This window comes from Glycine max, chromosome 6 (assembly GCF_000004515.6).
Source record: "Glycine max cultivar Williams 82 chromosome 6, Glycine_max_v4.0, whole genome shotgun sequence".
NCBI lineage: Eukaryota > Viridiplantae > Streptophyta > Magnoliopsida > Fabales > Fabaceae > Glycine > Glycine max.
Window position 1 is genome coordinate 15498914 of NC_038242.2, and position 19713 is coordinate 15518626.

A 19713-nucleotide genomic window follows, 5' to 3' on the forward strand; every position below is an offset into this window, starting at 1 on the left:
ATTGTCTAAAGGCAAAAGCAATATTTTAACGAGTAAAATGAAGTTTGTTTGTGTATTTATAATTAGAACTTTTCTTGACAAACCCTTCATGAACTTAATCCAATGTCACACCGACAAGTTTCATGAAAACTTTATAACGGTCCCACGTGTTGAGAGACTACTCCTAACACTAAGGACAAATAATAGAAAGTGTATTCTCTTTTTATTTTTGGAGGGGGATGGGAGAAGGTATTTTTTCAGCTTAAAATTAAAGCCTAATCCTCGGAGATACTAAAATTCATTTAAAAGATTGATATATCTTGATAGATGTTTTTTTTATACGGGTCAGGAATTGAAGTTGATACCAATATGTAAGTGTATCATTCGAAATGTTGATACCAACATCGGAAATCTTTGCGCAAATCTATCTAGTACAAGATTTCTTGCGCTGATTTATTTTATCTAACCCTAAGTTGTATCATACGAAATGCTTCTAACCGTGAACCAATTCACTCAATTTCACTAGTAACCAAAATCAACTATTCTTTTTCCAGGATGGAAATGGAAACCCCTTTATTGATTTTTAAAAGATGACCTGAACCACGTAAAACTAAAATTCAAAGACAGCAACATTACTAAAACATCCAATAGTATCCCTGCCCATTTTATATTGCCAAGCATGTTGCAATCAAACAACAAACACTGGTAAAAAGGAAGAAAAAAGAGACATTGAGAATACAACAATTTATTACAAAACCAAGTTCATGACCTCTAGAGCACCACTTAGTTTGGTTCTAACAATATATTTTAGGTTGAAGGTGAATCTTTGGTAACTTTTCCAAGACCTGGTGACCGTGGACTAGGTGTTTGCATTAACTTGATCTCCTTCCTGGTTGGTCTGAGGCTGCTTTCCCCTCTCAATTCAGTTACTGGAGGGCTAGAAATCCTCCTTGTTAATTGAGGGCTATTAGCTGGTCTTATATCTCCCATTGAAGTTGGAGTTGAACTTGTTGTTTTGGGGCTTTGAGTGTGGCGAAACTCTCCACGACTCCTTGTAATAACTTCATCAAGAATTTCCCCACCGCTGATATTGACTGTTGGTGCCTGGTTACTTGGACCCTGCCAAGGATTATAGACGTTAAACTGTGAACAAGAGCTTTGCCAGATATATGTGATGCAAGTATTCAAAGGTGTTGTCTGCAACTTAATTTAGTAGTTAGTAATTACTATTCAAATGCAAACTTAGTAATAAGCTTGATTTTGAAGCTTACTAAAATGACCTTATTGAAATAAGTCAAAAAAAACATATGCCTCCTCATTTTTGTACTAATTTGATATGAGAAATGTTAGTAATACACTTATTAACACTCTACTATTGGTTGAAACGTGTTGTAAATCACAAAATTCCTGTTGTAGTTTTCAATAAATTTTAACCAATACGAGATTGTGCGATGGAAAGAGTATTTTACTAGCATTTCTCATTCTGATATTGGCTAAAGTTAAACTAGTATGGTCCAAACTACTTACTTCAAAGGACATGTTGAAAGCAATAGCAGGTGCTTCCTCATATGCCGCTGCGTCCAGCTCTTGAAGATGGGCACCTTTGAAAAACTTTGGAAGAAAATATTGCCGTACTGGGACAAGAAGCATGATTAACAATGGGAAAAGGACCCCGGCAATTGGTATCCAGGTTATGCCGAAGCAGAGAAGCAGGTATAGTGTCTGGAACACAGTAAACATGGCAATTGTTTTGAAGGGCACGGTCTCAACAAAGGTGGCATGGTATTCCTCCAACAGCCTAGAAAAGTAGGAAAGCAAAAAGGGTCATCACATGCTTAACTGAAATTAATAACCAACTTAACATTCACAAATTTTGACCAAGAATCAGTAGGAAAAGACAAATGATGCATGCTGTTTGTGCACTAGAATTAAGAAGCAGACAGAGGAAGAATGCTTGGACATAAATTGAATCTATGAATCTTAGAACTATGGCAATGACAAAATTGAAAATGAACTTTGATATACTTGTATCTTCGACTTGGAGCAGTGAAAAGATACAATATTCTCTCCCAAAATTGATTTCCTGGCAAGCTTTCAATGGCCATGAAGGCAAAGTAGCCCCAAAGCACTGAAGTTGGTATCTTCTTCAAAACAGGCATAGCAGCAACACAGGCTGCGACCATCAATGCCTGCAGTAGATTGCTGAGGCGCTGCTCTTTAACTTCAACTGGCAACAGGTCATCAACATCCTTATTCACATCAAAGACAAGCTCATCAACAGGGGCATCAAGATATCCTTGACTCGAGGCCAGTTCAATAGTAGATTCCTTCAGTTCTTTCAGCCCCTGCTGGATGAACAAACCAAGGATAAGGAGAAAGAATATCACAAATTTCAAAATTGGAAACCATGGAAGCACATTTACCAAGGTAAGTGGCATTTGGGGAACCAATGGAGTCTGTATTTCATCATATGCTTCTTTCATACTTTGGTATAACTGGCTCAAATTAACATTTCTCCGCATGCTTTTTCGTGCAGTAGATACGAGCTTATTCCGTAAAAGCTATTCCATTCAAAACAAATGTATATGAAAGTCAATTAGCTTGGTTATATATAGACAAGACTAAACAAAATGGCTGATGACAATTTGTCTATAGATAGCAAAAAGTCATTTGAGAATTTTATAAAATGATAATAAAAGAAGACATTATATGTAACCTTCCAATCATTCCTTATTTATTTTTATGAGCATTTTATGATTCTCTAATCTCTATAAATGAAATGTTACCACTTTCCTCTGTTCCCCTCCAAACACTTCTATCCAAACATAACTGTCCACTAGTGTGGCATGCATAATCAGACAAGGTAAAGATACAAACACAATACTGAAGATAGACATAATCATTCATTAATAAATCTGAATGAAGTCAAAGCAGAACTATGAGATGGTTAGATTCTGGGAAATCTGAAACATAAACTATTTTCTTTCAAACTAAAAAAAATGTAGGAGAGAAGGATCCATGATTAACAGTTGAAATATATTGTATTTAAAGGTCAGTAAAAATTGTATTACCTGATGTTTTAGAGTAGCCAAGCTCTTCGTATGCATTGGAGATTGTGGAATTACACCATTGGAAGGAGGGATTCCAATAAGCCCACACAATATGGTCTGGCCAGCAATGAATAAGAATTAAAAAGGAAATATTTGGTAGGTGTAGTAGAAACAGGTTATGTATTGTCATTGACTGCACTGGTATTACAATTGAATGGGCAAGTATTTTAGTTTTAATGAATTACATACCAAAAATCCTAAGAGCAGCAAGTCATAATGATAAGATGAGGGTTTTCTTAGATTGAACTCCTTCTGCTGAGCAAGTTGTGATGCAACACTGTGATCAAAGTAGTAAAGCACTGCAATCATAGTTGCTGGTATAAATGCTCCAACAATATATAAGGGGGGCACATTCAACATTTCCTGCAAAATGTAATAACAATGAGCAACAAACCATGCTTGTTTTCTATATAGAGACATTATCCACTGTGTACTATGAGAAAAATATGCACATTAAATAATGATCAGAATCAGAGTGACCTTAACAACAGTCCAATTCGAGTATGCACCAGGAGACCATGGGTTTGGACTGAAAAGTCGCCTAGGGATTCCCTTTGGAACCTCATTGACTGGTATGTAAGACACCGCAGTCCATACGAGGACCATTAGTGGGACTCCGTAATCAGCTATAAATCCTCGTAGCCAACCTAAAATATTTTATAAGAATGAAAATCTTGATAAGACAAAGTTATTTTACTGCAAAAATAAATCAGACGAATGCATTAGAGTTAACATTGGAGGACATATAAACCAGTTTATCTAAAGTAATCCCAAACATGTGGTCAATCTTGTAATGTAACTTAAACTCCGTACTGGATTTTCAGAGCATAATTCAGAAGCATAATTCAGAAGTATAATCAATACCTGAGCCATAACGCCAGGATCTAGCCTTGCGACTTTGTAGACCAGTAAAAAGAAGACCAAATGACAAAACTAAAGCAAACATTCCATTACCAAACAGCCAAGATGACTGAAGTGCAACCTGATTGGTACCTTCTCTCTGGTTCTTGGGTGCACCAAACTCTTCCACAAGACCCTTTAAAATAGAGATTCTTAAACATAAGTTTCATTTTAGGTAATTGTCAATGTAAGGTTTCCATTGGGGAAACACATGCAAGTTGCAGATTGCTAAAGAAAAATGGTTCATCGTTGATGCATGCTCAGTTACTCACCTTTATAGCCTGCTGCATAAAGAGCATTGCAATTAGCAGACCAAATAATTCACCAGCGATGCGTGTGAATCTATTGATTATGGAACATGCACCAAGAACGGCCAGCAAGAACAGCAACAGGGCAGTCCAAACACACACCCTAAATTTATAAAATTAAATATATAAATTTTTGACAAGTTACTTCAGTTCACCAGTAATTCCTTAAACAAAAAGTAAGCCACTCAAGGAGCTCTAAAGATACCATCCAGTCCAAGGTAGGAATAGTTTGTGTCCCAAATCCTTGCGATCCTTAGCAAAGTTATACATGAATGTATACATCAAGACTGTTGGCTCAGCTACACCCAGTATGAGGAGAGGTTGTCCTCCAATGATTGAGTGAATAACACCGCAGAGTGCTGTTGATGCAAGAGTCTGCACAGCAGTGAGACTTCCATCTGTTTAATATAACCAAAGAAACATCACTTAGCAAGCAAACAATGACTGAAATACAGGAGACTTAACCTGAAAAAAAAAAATGTGTACCAGTGTTTCTCTCCAGTTGCTCCCCAAAAGAAATAACAGGAATTGCAGAAGCAAAAAATATGTATGTAGTTGGGGCAAGGATCCTATATAAGACAACATAAAAATTAAAATTAATTCAGTGACAAACTTACTAGCTGTTGTTCCAAAAGGAAAACTTTAACTTTGCACGCAAAAGGTATGATTAAGTTTGAGGAGACTTTTTGGTTGAAAACTAATTACAACAAGTCATATTATAACCAAGGTTTTAAAAAAGTCCACCACCATAATTTCGGTTGCAATGTGATGGTTTTTTGTTTCTGCAACCAGACTACATTTATTTGCAATTTCCCACAATGTCATCAAGACAAAACTGTGACCAAAATTTAAAACCTTGATTATAAATGTGATATCAGAATCAGCAAATTGATAGCACAAACCTAATTCCAGCTTGGAATCCACTGGTCCAATCTTGTCTGTAGCATGGAATTCTTGCTTTGAGATCATTCTTGATCCCACGTAAGGGAACAAATGTTTCTTCCATGAAAGTCTTGGTATACGGAACTAATATTGATCTTAAATTTTGGTCTAAAGGGTAACAGAAAGGAACAAGAAAAAGAAAAACATGTACGTGGAAGGAGCTCTAGAGGTTTACATAGTGATCAAAGATGCATATGTGAAACTATCAATATAACTCCGGACAGGGACACCAGAATCCTACGTATCATCCAAAACAACAAGAAAGGTGGAAGAAGGTATACTCATTTTTTTTAGCCCTTGACAAAGCAAAATTGAATAAATGAATCCAGTGGAAAGAATTTACATTTCAAATAATTTATGAACAACTTTTGGATGTATTGTTATGAGTAACAAAAGAACAAGTCAGTAATTGAACAAAAAGAACTTGGCTTTACATATTCAAGAGAAACTCGAAGAATATTTGAGAATTTATGCTATAGTCAAGACTTGAACAAGAAGAGTAGAGACACTCTCCACAAGAAGGCTAGCGTTCAGCCATGACAAATCCTAGATCCAAAACCACCCCTTTCTCTACTTTACCCTCCATATGCTATCCATAGAGGCCAAACTAACTCCCAGAAATAACACAGTAGAAGCAGATTGGCAGCATTCAGTTACATGGTACAGTTAATTAATACACTTAAAACTAAGGTTAATCAAAATTCAGTTCTGAATGTATAGCTATGGAGGGCAATCCAACACAACTAACTAACGGAAACCCATAATCACAATCTGCATTTGCTACAATTTAGAAGCACTGAGAAGAATGTTCATCAACAGAACAGAAAGGTCAAAAGGTGAGGTAGCTGGACCCCGATGGGAATCTGGCATATAGATTAACGAGATTCCATCACTGAGAACATGCTGGGGAATGTTCAGAAGACTTTTGAGGATTTGGGCATTGATTGAAAAGCAAAAGGGTATCTTAATCTGAAACCAAAATTACATTTTTCTGCAAGGAACCTTAAAAAAGGAACAAGAACAGATTCAAGTAAAGCAAAGAAGAAGAACAAGATGAAGAGATTGCAGTTACATTTAATCACTGAGATACACAAACAGTGGACACTATCTTTAGACAAGATTGAAAGAAACACACAAGGAAAAACAGAAGAACGAACGAATTTTGAGGGTAGGAAAACAAGACAATTACAAATGCTGCTGTAAGAGGATTTTTGTGTCAAGTGTTGTTATGCTGAGACCAATAGTTTATTTATATATACAAAAAAAAGTTTGAAATAGTAGGAATGGGATTAAAGAAAAATAGTAAATGAAAGTGATGGGACATAAGTGTGACAAATATGTTAAATTAATAAGTCTAGTTTTTAACCGAAATAATTCATGATCAATTTTTATTTATTTATCAAATTCCAAATTAGTTTTCTTTTCTCTGATAAACAAAATAGTTTTAAAAAAATAAAAAAAATGGTGAGAATTTAGCGGTAGCGGTGAGGTTGTACAAAGAACTTAGTAGTAGCAAATAATAGTGTGACACGCTGGTAAAAAAAAATTAATAATAATAGTGTGACATAGATTCTAGATACACTAGAGACAAAGCAGTTAAAACAAACACAATTAAGATACAGATGACCAAGTTGTTTCGAACTTTCGGTAAACCGTTTAGGAAAATGATAGTTGCGTGTTAAAAATATTTTATTTAGAGACTTTAAAACATGATTTTGTGTTATCATTTCAACCCCAAAATTTGTATTATTTTGTAGTTTGTGAAAAAGTACATCATGACCTGTGCCTGCACGCAAAAAGTTGTCATTTTTATATTACATTTACTTTTAAAAACAATCATAAAATATCAAAAAATTTAATAAAAATTATGCATGAGATTTTGAAAGTTAAAAGTAGGAAATAAAAAATAATTTTGTTTGCAAATATTTAAAAAATAAAAATAAAAGTGATTTTTATTTTTTATTAGAAAAATACAGAAATAAAACAGGATTTTTAGACTAAACGAACGCTGTAATTAGTAGTTTAAGAATCGACATAGGAGTTAGTTTGAAGACAGTGAACAAATTAGTGACACATTTTTTTACAATTATTTTAATAATTTTTATTGGATAAAATCGCATTATTTCAATTCTATTAATAGAGCTAACGTGGTATTTCATTCAATTATGAATTCTTAAAAAGATTACAGAAAATGCCTTTGATAAGTAATGTCAAAAAAATATTTTTCTAGTATTTTAAAAAATCTATTATGAATCATTTTGAAAGGTAGAGTAAGTTTACATCCAAAAAAAATTATAATTTTATATGTTATGAACTAATTATGTCAGTCTTACCACATCCTTATAAAAACTTAATTATGATAATATTAATTCCGTTAAGAGATTAAATAATTTTAATAATAAAATGGAAATACACAGTTTAATTATAATATTGACGGACTAAAATATAATATTCATTTTTATAAAATTGATAAAATTTATATTTTGTCCTTGCAAAAAAATTATTCATTATTCGATCTCATAAAATCAGAATATGTTATAGTTTGGTGGGGAGTAAGGTTTGAGTAAATCCAGACCTACTTATTGCAATTTGTGATGACTGTAAATTTTGAGATTAGAACCTCTTCACAAATGGTAGAAAAATTATCATAAATTATATATATATATATATATATATATATATATATATATATATATATATATATATATATATATATATATATATATATATATATGGACACATGTATATATGAATGTATATATAAAACTAAACAGTTCCACTTAGAATTAAACTAATAAAGTTAAAACAAAAAGCTCAACACATGCCTTTTTGTTTTTTAATCAGTTTGTCAGAGTAGCGAAGAGATAGAAGCATACCTAACATAAACCAATAAAGAAACATGAAATGAAAGTAAACCCATGACATGAACTTTTTAATATTTATTTTTTTATGAGTAAACCCATGAGCTTTAATTAAGACTCTTATTGTTATATATCAGAACTCAATACTTACCTAACAAACAAATAAAGGACCATAATATATGTGATGTCTATGTTGGGTTGGTATAACATTACTTTCGAATTGTGTGGTCAGTTCCAAACAGAATGTGTTAAACTTCAATAATTTAGATGACCCAAGGCTTCCACATTTGATTTACGTTCGCTTTCATTAACGAACTCGAAATTAAAATGTGAGTTCTAATATATGCTTTGAATTTGGAGGCTTAAAAAATTATATAAAATAAGTCGGAAATTTTGTAACTTAAATTTAATTTGTTTACAAGTATGCTCGATCTTTCTGAAAACACTTTCTATTTAATTTATTACGACGTCTTCACCTTCAAACAAAAATTCCTTTTGACCCTGGGGGACATAAATGGCCGGAATTTTTTATGATTATATATGTTTAATTCTGTTTATCATATTAATTAATTGGAGAAACAATAATTTTACAAAGTGTTTTAGACGAATACGAAACTATTAAATTATAAAGCTATGAAGTTTTATGCGAACAAAACAGTCAGTATAAATCCAAGATAAATTTAATGATGCTTGTTGCTAGAGAGCTATATGTGTTAGGTATTGCGAATACCAAATTAAATATTTTTTTATTTTCTTCAGTTTAAATTGACTAAAAAGTTAAAAACAAAAAGAAGGGGAATGTTATCTTACGGGTTTGACTTTGATTTTACATGATAATATTTTCAAAAGTCGGTTTTATAGTAATCTTGGCACCAATATTTATCATGAGTGGAGGAAAAGAATCGGTTACGTATTCCAGCAAATTATTTAAAGGACACGTGTGAAAAAGAAAATCAGAAGAGTGCGCATGTCATCAGCTACGTTGTCCTCACGTGCACAAGTGGAAAATTCACTGTACAAGACCATGCCCTGCTAGCTTTTTAGATCATTGATTGTTTAATGATTTATACCTGCTAGGTTGCTTCATTTGATTCAGTATACATGCATGCATGCATGCATAAATTAGTGAGAGCAAATGCAAACATATTACTATTTTTAATTGTTGAAAAGATGTCAGTGTTCCAATAAAAACACAAGGCATAAGCAATTTTTTTGAAACTCATGAATTGGCAAATTGGTTAATGGGGTTGCCGGTTCTGCACATAATATGCAGTTCTTTTTGCATCAATTGGGAGTTATGTTGTATGTATATATGGGGTCGGGAATTTAGGTTTAGGTTCACAGTTTTGTGGCCTTTACTTTAGCTGCTGGGAAGGCTACATATTCTTTTCCTCTTTATTTTTTATTTTTTTATTTTTTTTATTCAGTATAAGCACTGACATTTTGTCTTTATAAAATTGCCCAGGAAGCAAAGATTAGGTCAATGATTCGAGTTGTATTGTTTATATATATGTAGAATAATTTAGGTTTAAATATATTTTTTTATTGTAATTTATTTTTTTTGTCTTTTCTAAAAAACATATTATAATTTCTGTAAATTATATTTATTTTATTTTTTTATCCTTAAAGCGTTTTAGATAATATTTTTCAGTGCTTAAAGCATTTTTTACAGTTAAAAATGTTATTTCTATAGTTTTAAGGATAAAAAGAAAAATAAATAAATTTTGAAAGGACTAAAAAGAAAAAAATAAAATTTGCAAGGTGAAAAATAAAAAAAAATACTAAATTGTAAAAATGAAAAAAAAATATTTAAGTCAATAATTTATAAAAATAAATAAATTTCAATATTTTTACGAATAATTATTGTATTTCTTAACAATAAACAATAAATGATGGTTAGCACATTCCAGAGTTGGTCAAAGTCTTAACGTTATGAGTAAATACCCTAAATTGTTTGGGTCAATTAGATTTAGCGGTTTTTTTATACTAATATCCAATTATAGTGTAAAGGTTTGTTTTTAGCAAGAGAAGATAAAAAAAAAACATCTCTCAACTGTTTCTTTTTAAAAAATATTTATTTATTAAGAAATAAAAGTTATATATTTCAGGTAAGAAACTAGTTATTAATTAATTGATGTAGAATTATTTCAAAAATTAATTTTAGAATTAAAAAAGTATGAAAAAAAAAAATCAAACAACCTCTAATTAATTCTTTGAGGAACCCATTCTGTCTGCTAGCACACTCTTACGTCGATTCTGCTAAGCAACGTTTACAAAGTCGTAACCCGAAAAGCAGATATTATATTGTAATGATTATATATAGGATGGGAATCGGTGGATATAGTTTGAAGATAATAATATCATTTAATTTGCATTAACGAGAGATGCGCATATTTCCACACACTTGAACAAAATAAGTATATATGGAGTATATCATACTAAAAATAAAATAAAAACAAAAAAAGATATATCATTCCCCACACGTACGGAACTTTCGTGATTAGCCTTTTTGGATTATAAAATCACTAATAAATGATTGGTCAACAGATTTTTTGTTTATTTATTTATCTATCTTGCCGAGATAAATCATGGTTAGTCAAAATTATAGGAGGCATCATGACAAGAAAATAATTATTTTATGTTGCTATGTTATCATTCATTAATTATTAATTAAGAAAACATGCAAAACTCAGTCATATCATCATTTATTAAATAATAATAAACTTGATTCAATAAGTAGCACCTAACCACATCAAGAATTGTTTAATCTCCATTTCAGAGTTGATTGCAATTTCTATATCTTCAGGCACCTCTTTAATTTACAAATAATAATAGCAAAATTATAATATGGTAATAAAATTAAAATGACCATGCTGATCTAGACCACGGTGGATGTAACATTATTTACATATATATATATATATATATATATATATATATATATATATATAGATATATATATATATATATATATATGCTTTAATTTGTTTTAGGTGTAGGTATAACTCATAGAATTATCGCTCCAAGCAAAGACATTATCGTACGTCCAATAAAATATCAAATCAAGGGATTAATATATCACAGCTAAGCATATACGTGTTGTAGAGTAAACAAACAAATCTAACCTACATTGATTATTTGCAAGTCATATAACAATATTTCGTTATTTTATTTGGCTTAATTAAATTTTTCACACCAAAAAATATAGGTCACTTTTAATATATTTTTTTCATTTTATTATTTATCTGATGTTGGTAGTATTTTTCATTAGATGATGAGGCGACAAACGGAGTATCACGTCATCACAAATATTTCATTATCATGTCATCACTTCTAATGATGTAACAATAAGGTGTTAATGATGGGATGTGATGACACAATATTCTCTATTGTTCATTATCAGTTCATTACATCTAGTCACAAACATTTTATTGTCACATCGTCACTTTGATGTGATGTGCTAGTGCTCGGACGTGATGACATAATATTTTGTCTATCATGTCATCACTTAACGGAAAGGGCGATAAATAATAAGTTAAAACATAATTTTTTTAAATAGGTATTTGACAAAAAATGAATTTTTAGGTAGTAATATGAGAACGACCTATTTTTTAGATATGAAAAATTTATTTAAACCATATATATATAATTGGTATTTTGCGGTTTATGATTAAACATGATAAATTGATAAAAAAAAGTTATTATAAATTTTCAAATAGTATTTTTTTTATTCCTACCAATAAAAAATATCTTATTAATTTAATGTATTTTTTTATTTTGAATGAGAAATTATCTTAAAAAAATAAATAAGAGAAAATTTCTTAAGTCTATACAAAAATAAATTACATATATGCTCATCAAATTATTTTAATTAATTTTTAATTTTTTGTCAAGTTTACAAATATTTAATCAAATAAAAGTGTTTGAGAAACGATTTTCTCTTATTAACATATAAGATTTTTTTTAAAATATAACTTAAATTTACAATTTTTATTTTTATTTTTATTTTCAATAAATTAATAAAATTTATCATTTATCATTTTATTTAAAATTAAATTATTTATTTTGATAAAATTTCTCATTATCATTTGTTAACTAAAAAATTATTTTCAAATTGACTTAATTAAGGTTTTCATACCTGAAAAATATATCATTTTTATATTATTATCTAAAATTTCATTTTTTGTCAAATAACTATTGAAAAAATTATGTTTCAACTTGTTACCTATTGTCAGTTTGATTCTGTTGAGTAATGATGTAACAGACAAAATAGTATGTTATCACGTCGCCGCCCAAATCACTCACATGTCATTGAAAGTAATAACATGACAATAGGGTGTCCATGACAAAGCGTGATAACGTGACACTCCATCTTTTACGTCATCACTTAGTAGAAAATGACTAATGGTAGGTAATAAAATGAAAATTTTTCCTGTCTTATCATTCATTTACCGTATGTTGGATTAGGTAGAAAGAAAAATGATTTTGAAAGAAAAATAAAATTTGAATTAAAGTTAAAATAGAAAAAAAAATGAATTTTATTTCTAAAAATATTTTTTTGTGTTTTCTTTACATTTTTATTTCTCTTTACCTAAATAAAAACATGCATACTGAAGCTGAATGTTTTGCGGTATAATTATATCTATGTTATCAATATTTATTTATTTATTTATTTATATATATATATATATTTCAACACATAATGTTTATGTAGAATTTATTAAATAATGTAGATTCCAATTAATTTTTTTTTATTTAATAGGTTTTATATAAAATTTATCTAATACTAAAGAATACATTAACCCGTAAAAAAAAGAATACATTAAAAATGTGTTAAATAATTTATTGCTAATTTCCTTTATCTTTAATTAGAGGAAGAAAGACACTTTGTGTCTCACTAAATAATTTAAATTAAAATAAAATAAAAGAAAGAAAAATGTTTAAAAGTTAAAAAGAAGAATAAGAAAAGAAAGTAATTAACTTATTTAAAAATAGTGAAACAGGTATTCAGAAGAGAATAAATTAATGGAGAATAAAATTATCTAAAAATATAAACACCAAAATGAAGTATTCTTTTTATTATTAGTAATTAAGTAAAGATAAAATAATAAGATATAATCATGGCAATAAAATAGTAATTATTAAATCAAAATACAAGGTTCAGATTTAATTATTAATTAAATGAGATGGAAGAAAAATACTGTGCGAGAGTACAATATTGAATACACGTGTAATTTTTCTCTCACCTCATTTAATTAGCAATTAAATTTGGATCTTCTATCTTAATCCAATGATTGTTATTTAATTCTCTCATCTCTCAAAATAAAATATTCCTCTCAGTTTATATGTTCCAATATATATATATATATATATATATATATATATATATTAAATTTGGTAGCAGGAGTAACTTATAAAAGCTAGATATAGCAGGCTAGCTACAGTTGCAATTTTACTATATATGAGATACCAATCAATAATGCACTGGTAACTAAGACCATGCACACGTATATTTGGATAAGGTAAACATAAAAGAAGCAAGTCGGGTTGGCAAATATAAGGAGAAAATGGGGATATCGACTACATGCATGTGTTAAACAAAAATTATTGTATGATATGAACTATCAAGTGATTACATGTTTATTGTTTTGACAAATTTATATGTAATAATATGTAGCCAAAATTTATAAATTATAGTAAAGAGTTAATAATATTTAATATATGGAAATTAATGAGGCTCACAAACGTACCATAATCTTTATTAAATTATTCAATATTTTCGCACGATAAATGTAGATCTTTCAAGTGAAATGAATTGAAGAGCACTAGAATAAGTACTGAACTTCAAAACAGGAATCCACACTAAGCAAGAAATTTGCTCCAACAACGAGACATTCCATCTCATCTTCTTTGTCCATACTAATCCCAAGTCTTTCTTTTGAAATATCATAATACTTATATGCTCCATCTCCAATGGCCTTTTTAAAGATGAGAAAGCAAATTTGTTATGGTTTCTTCAATAACTACTGCATGTAATAAATAGAATATATACAGGATGCAGCTTCACGCATATACAATCTAAAATAAATTATATTGTAATTGATAACTTGAAAAGGAAAAAATGCTACTGACATTTCCTTTGTGATTAGTTGAAATTTATTGATAATTTATTGGATCTCACATGTAAATCAAGAAAAAAAAATTACTAAATAATAAGCATGCCTCACAAAATCAGTGATTTCCAACAAAATATCAGCCAAATGACCCAAGCACAGAGTATGTTGGGAAAAGTGTTAAAAAGAGTGTTAAAGGCATTCTCTTTTATAGAGAAATTGATATAAAGCTAGATTGTTAAAATTAAAAAAATAGTGATTCTGATAGAAAATAATTTAGTAAATGTTTTTCAGAGATTAAAAAACAAAAATTAATTTATCTTTATTTATCAACATAAAAATGCCTTTTTTTATAAAAAAAAGCAGCTGATTCCACGAGAAACTATTTTACTATTTAAAATACCTTATGTGATATGAATAATTAATAATATGGTGGATGTCTGATGACTTTCCATATTCTATGTTCATCACTCTTTATGTTTTTTATTAATAGTCTTAAATATCTTTAAATTGTAATGTGTGAATTGCATTTTATACTTATTAATAGGCTACTCCATCTTGGTAAAAATACATAAGAAAATCATTTAACTTTGTATATTCTCTATTGTTCTTTGTATTCGATCTCTACTCCAAATTTATATTGTTTTAACATTAATTATGATTTTAGTCAGTTTTTTTGTGTGCATATTTAGATTATTTTCAAAAACTAAAACAGCACATAAACAAATTTTAGAAATGATTATTTTTCAATAAACAATAAGTAATTTTTTAATGAGAAAATGTAACCAATGGATCCATAATATAAAGATTAAAAAATATAGAATTTAACCTCTGACTCTGAGGCTCCAGAATAAACCTAAAAAACAGACAATTAAGGGCTCCAACCCTAAATGCACGAAATTAAGAAGTCCATAATCTTCAATATTCATTCAATCGTAAAATGAGCTAAAAAAATGTTAGAGGTGTATAGTTCAATATACTTGAACGAACATACGAGCAAGAAGATAATAATTGCTATTGAATGCACGGTAAAGGAAAAAAAACTAAGGAGAAGAGATTAATGTGAGTTTGGTTTAGAGAATGAAAATAAAAAAGATAAAGATAGGAGAACTTTTTTTTTTAATTAAGATAGAATGTAAAAGATACGAATCTAAAAAAAATAAAATATTTCTCTTTAATATATTTTTTTCTCTCAAAACACAAAAAAGGTAAAGTAAACAAGACTATATATCACGACTAGAGATGTAAATGAGCCGAGCCGCTTATCAAGGGTCTTTGGCTCGGTCTATTTAAGGCTTGGTTTGGCTTGTTTTGTTTATTATAAAACTCAAGCTCAAATTTTTTAAAAAACTTTTTTAGATAAAAATGTCAAAATCAAACTATAAAAAAAATTTGTTAAGCTTGTCAAATCGACTTGTTTAAGTAATAATAATAATAATAATAATAACTATTATCTATACCATTTTTATGGCATTATGAATGACAGGATGAAGTGGCATAAAATACTTAGAGAGTTCACTTACATGTGGAGAATTTTCAAAAAAAAAAAAACTTAAGTTAAAAGGATAAAGCAATCAAACTAATACTTCCAAAGAAAAAAATGTTTTGTAAAGACATTTTCAGATAATTTAAATATTTTTATTTGGCTATATTAGTATAAATCATCTCTAATCCATATATTTTTTAATTATATTTTTTTTCATTTTCTTTTGATATACTTTGTGTTTTAACAACTTTAATTCAATATGATTTTGTTTATCAATTATTTTTGGATTTGTACATTACTTATACAAAATTTTATAAGTTTTTTTTAGTTAGTATTTCACTAGGTTTTAAAACAATTAATTGGTCAAAGACGTCTTTAAGCAGACTTTTAAATAAGCTCCTAGGCCAAGTCAGACTTTTATGTAAGCCGAGCCGAGCCTTTAAAAAAAGAAAAAAGCCTACGACAGGTAATGAGCCAAACTCAAACCTTGCATATTCAACTCAAGCCGAGCTCAAACCTAATAAAGCTTGGCTTGACTTGACTTATTTCCACCCAAACCACGACAATAAAGCTGCTTTGAACGAATGAAATCCAAGCACTCATTAATCTTTCTGGTTTCAAACATCACAAAGTGAAGCCTTCCACCAAGAGAAGGGCAACTTCTCCTCATGTTACCATTGTCAAAAAGTCTTCGTGTCTACTTTATCAGGGATCCTGCCCATATAATTGAATAATTAAGATTGAGTTTTAGAATTCAAACATGTTAGTTTCACATGCTACCAGCCATTCAAAATTCTAAAAGAATTTCATATCATATTTAATTATTTTTATTCTTTATTTTATAATTTTTGGAGTGCGGACAAATACATCCTGATTATTTTAATATTTATTTCTCTTATTTTTATGTATTTAAACTCATTTTTTCTCACTTTTCCTACATATTTATAGTTATTTTATTTACATATTAATTTAAAAAACTATTTTTGTCTTTTGTTCAATAAAGTCAATATTTTTTTTTACTTATCTTATACGTTACATTCTACTCTTTCAGCTTTCACTTCCTATATTTTCTTCATATTTATTAGATTTATTTTTTAAATAGATTATTTTCACAAAAATCTTGAGTCTTAGATCAACTACTATTCCTAGCACTCGTCAACAAGAGAAATGCTAACAACTAACATTTGGTCCATAAAAAAACAACAAATTTCAGTTGATAATAAAAAGTACTCAAAATAAGCCAAAAACAATCATCGCCAAGGTTGATCAAAATTAATCCTAGTTGATATCGGTTGAAAACAACTCGGATCAAGGTTGGCAACAAATAATCCTGACAAAGATCGACAAAAAAAACCATAGAGTTAACATTGTTGGAATTTTTTATTCCAATAGCTAATGTGAGCTAATATTATAAAACAATTTATATTATAGTTATTTATCATTAGTGAATTTTATTTTATGTGATCAAATTAAGTGAGTCTGTTAGACAACTAAATTAGATGATATGGACTTAAATGAGCAGATGTCAGTGTTGATCCATTAGGGGATAATGTGGACCATATTTGATTAACACCCTATAAGAAGGTTATGGTCTATAATATACCGAACCGTCACATGTAGTTTCTCTTCTCCCATCTGAAGAGTTATGAATGTCTTATTAAGAAATAAAGAGGTTCTGGTTTAGGAAGAACCAAACCACCGGTTACCTACGGATTCAGATTTTGCTGCGCTTATTTGATCGATCATTATGGATCCAGGTATTCCTAAAAACTCTTTTTAATAATATAACGTAATGTTTTTATGGTGATTATTGGTATTTTATAAGGATCCCCTAAAATTTCAACAAGTGGTATCAGAGCCACCAAAGTTGAAAGTACTAAAGCTAGAGCTTGGCGAATACCTACTCGTGCATTTAGTTTTGATCTCACTTACTGCACACTTTGGTCAATTCAATATGAGCTATAACACTCACAAGGTCAATTCAAGGTGAGCTATAACACTCACAAGGACAAATGGTCCATTAATGAGCTTATATCTCATTGTGTGCAAGAGGAAGTGAGGCTGCAGAAAGACAGATCTGAAAGTGCTCATTAAGAAAAAAGAAAAACTAAGGGTTCTATGCAAAAAAAACAAAAGAAAGATGAATAATTTACTTGCTACTTCTGTAAGAAGTCTGAACACATAAAGAAAGAGTGTCCAAGGTACGCTGCATAATATGTAAAGAAAGGTAAATATCTTGCTCTTTGTTTGTTTTAAAGTTGATTTAGCAAGGACATATCCTTCTCATTTATTTGCATATCAAGTAATTTTTTTAATTAAATTGATTAACACGATATATTGTCAAAGTTATCTCCACTGTAAAAATTGATTTGATTAAAATTACATAGATGTTTGTATAAAATTATTTATGTGAATTGTGTTCGGTCCAAAGGAAGACATAATTTGGTCAAATAATATTTTGTACATGTGATGACAAATGTGTGACAATTATAAGGTGTTTTCATATGAATAATAGTCGGTCCAAAGAAAGACTATTATTTGACAGAATTTATTGTCAATATTTGATCATTGTTACAAATTAATTTATCTAGAAATTAATGTTGTACTAGGTATCTTGTGATGGGTTTATTTTGCAAAATATTTTCATATTTTTTATATATATTTTTATGTAACTAAATTATATGTGAAAGTTGTGTAATTTTAAGACCTCTCATTTATTATATTAAATTGTTTTGTATTATTTGGTTAAATTGATTGAAATAACATGTTGTCAAAGTAACATTTATTGCGTAAGTTGATTTGACTGAATTTACATAGATGTTACATGAAATTATTCATAAGAACTGTGCTTGGCCCAAAGGAAGACACAATTTGGAAGAATAATTACATGTTTGTGATGGTAAACATGCAGTGATTATAAATAGTGTGATTTTTTATGTGAATAATGAAATATTTAAAGATAATAATTATTTGACGAGAGTAATCATCATATAAGTTTTCCATGTGAGCAATGGAGTGTCCAAAGACAACTTTTGTTTGACAGAACTTATCACTAATTTTTTATCAATGCGTCGAGAGTATCACTTGCAGTTAGTCTTTTTCAATCCAAAGATTGAGGATTAATGGTGTGTTAGATATCTTGTTTGGGTCTTGAAATTTACTATAAAGATTATTTGTGCATTGTGTATTTATTTTCTCTTCTTTAATTGTTGTTGCTGCTATTATTATGGTTTAAATTACTCATATTATTTGAATTCCAAATCTGCATGTATAAAATTTAGAGTTTGAAGGGAGTTAGTTGAGAGTTGAGGATATTCCATAATTTTTTATTTTTTATTTTTATAAAAAACAAGAAAACAAGATAAGGAATTTCCTTGTTGCTTTTGTAGGATGAGGCATATAAAAAAATATCATTTACACTATTTAGTGTGTGAAAAATGATAAATTTCTCATTTTTGTTTATTTTAAACTTAATTTAGTTTTGTATTGAAGGACGTTATTAGGTAGATTTTGGTTCTACTACTCACAAAAGCATGTCTATACGATGCTACCTATGGAGTCATCTGCCAAGTAATAATGAAAAATTCATCTATGTGGGCGATGACATAAAGTTGCAATTGCAGTTGAAGATATGATAACTTTTATGTTGCTTTAAAAGACTCAATTTCATTTGAATTTGGGTGAGACATATATTGAGTTGTTTATTAAACCAAATTTTATTTCTAATTTGGACAAATTTAGTTATTCTTGTTCAATTAGAAATAATAAAGTTAGTCTTTCGTGTGATTCAAATGTTGTAAGTTATGAGTTCTTTTATGGATATTTGAGTGTTCCTATTGCAAACAAGTTTAGGTGGTACAAAACTTAAAATTAAATGAGAATTTTGTTACTTTATAACATAAGTGCTTAAGTCATATCTCTTAATAGAGAATTTAGATGCTTGTGTTATAGGAAATTTTGGATCCTTTATATTGGTTGGACCTTACAGTTTACATCGAGAATATAAAAGAAAAA

General features: G+C 29.2%; 1 protein-coding gene across 2 annotated transcripts; it reads right to left on the minus strand.

The window, feature by feature from the left end:
* Positions 1-615: 615 nt before the first annotated feature.
* On the minus strand, positions 616-6473 carry BOR2 (boron transporter BOR2). 2 transcript variants are annotated; one of them, XM_006581861.4, is made up of 12 exons: positions 5200-6473; positions 4784-4866; positions 4503-4695; positions 4262-4400; positions 3954-4125; positions 3570-3736; positions 3279-3452; positions 3051-3146; positions 2403-2540; positions 2005-2324; positions 1507-1777; positions 616-1098 (listed from the first exon to the last, which is right to left on the minus strand). In XM_006581861.4, the coding sequence occupies exons 1-12, from the start codon at positions 5301-5303 to the stop codon at positions 787-789; spliced, it is 2169 nt and encodes a 722-aa protein (XP_006581924.1). In that variant the 5' UTR covers positions 5304-6473; the 3' UTR covers positions 616-786. The 2 variants fall into 2 exon arrangements, with proteins under 2 accessions (XP_006581924.1, XP_003527015.1); XM_003526967.5 differs by having other exon boundaries at positions 2005-2327.
* Positions 6474-19713: the final 13240 nt, after the last annotated feature.

What these genes read in the sequence shown, in the direction of transcription:
- BOR2 (XM_003526967.5), bottom strand. Translation starts at nt 5,303, where the DNA reads ATGGAAGAAACATTTGTTCCCTTACGTGGGATCAAGAATGATCTCAAA. An exon ending in GCAACTGGAGAGAAACACTG is followed by an intron (nt 4,696 to 4,783) that starts GTACACATTTTT and finishes TATATTAAACAG; the next exon opens with ATGGAAGTCTCACTGCTGTG. An exon ending in GCTCCAAGTCGAAGATACAA is followed by an intron (nt 1,778 to 2,004) that starts GTATATCAAAGT and finishes CTACTTTTCTAG; the next exon opens with GCTGTTGGAGGAATACCATG.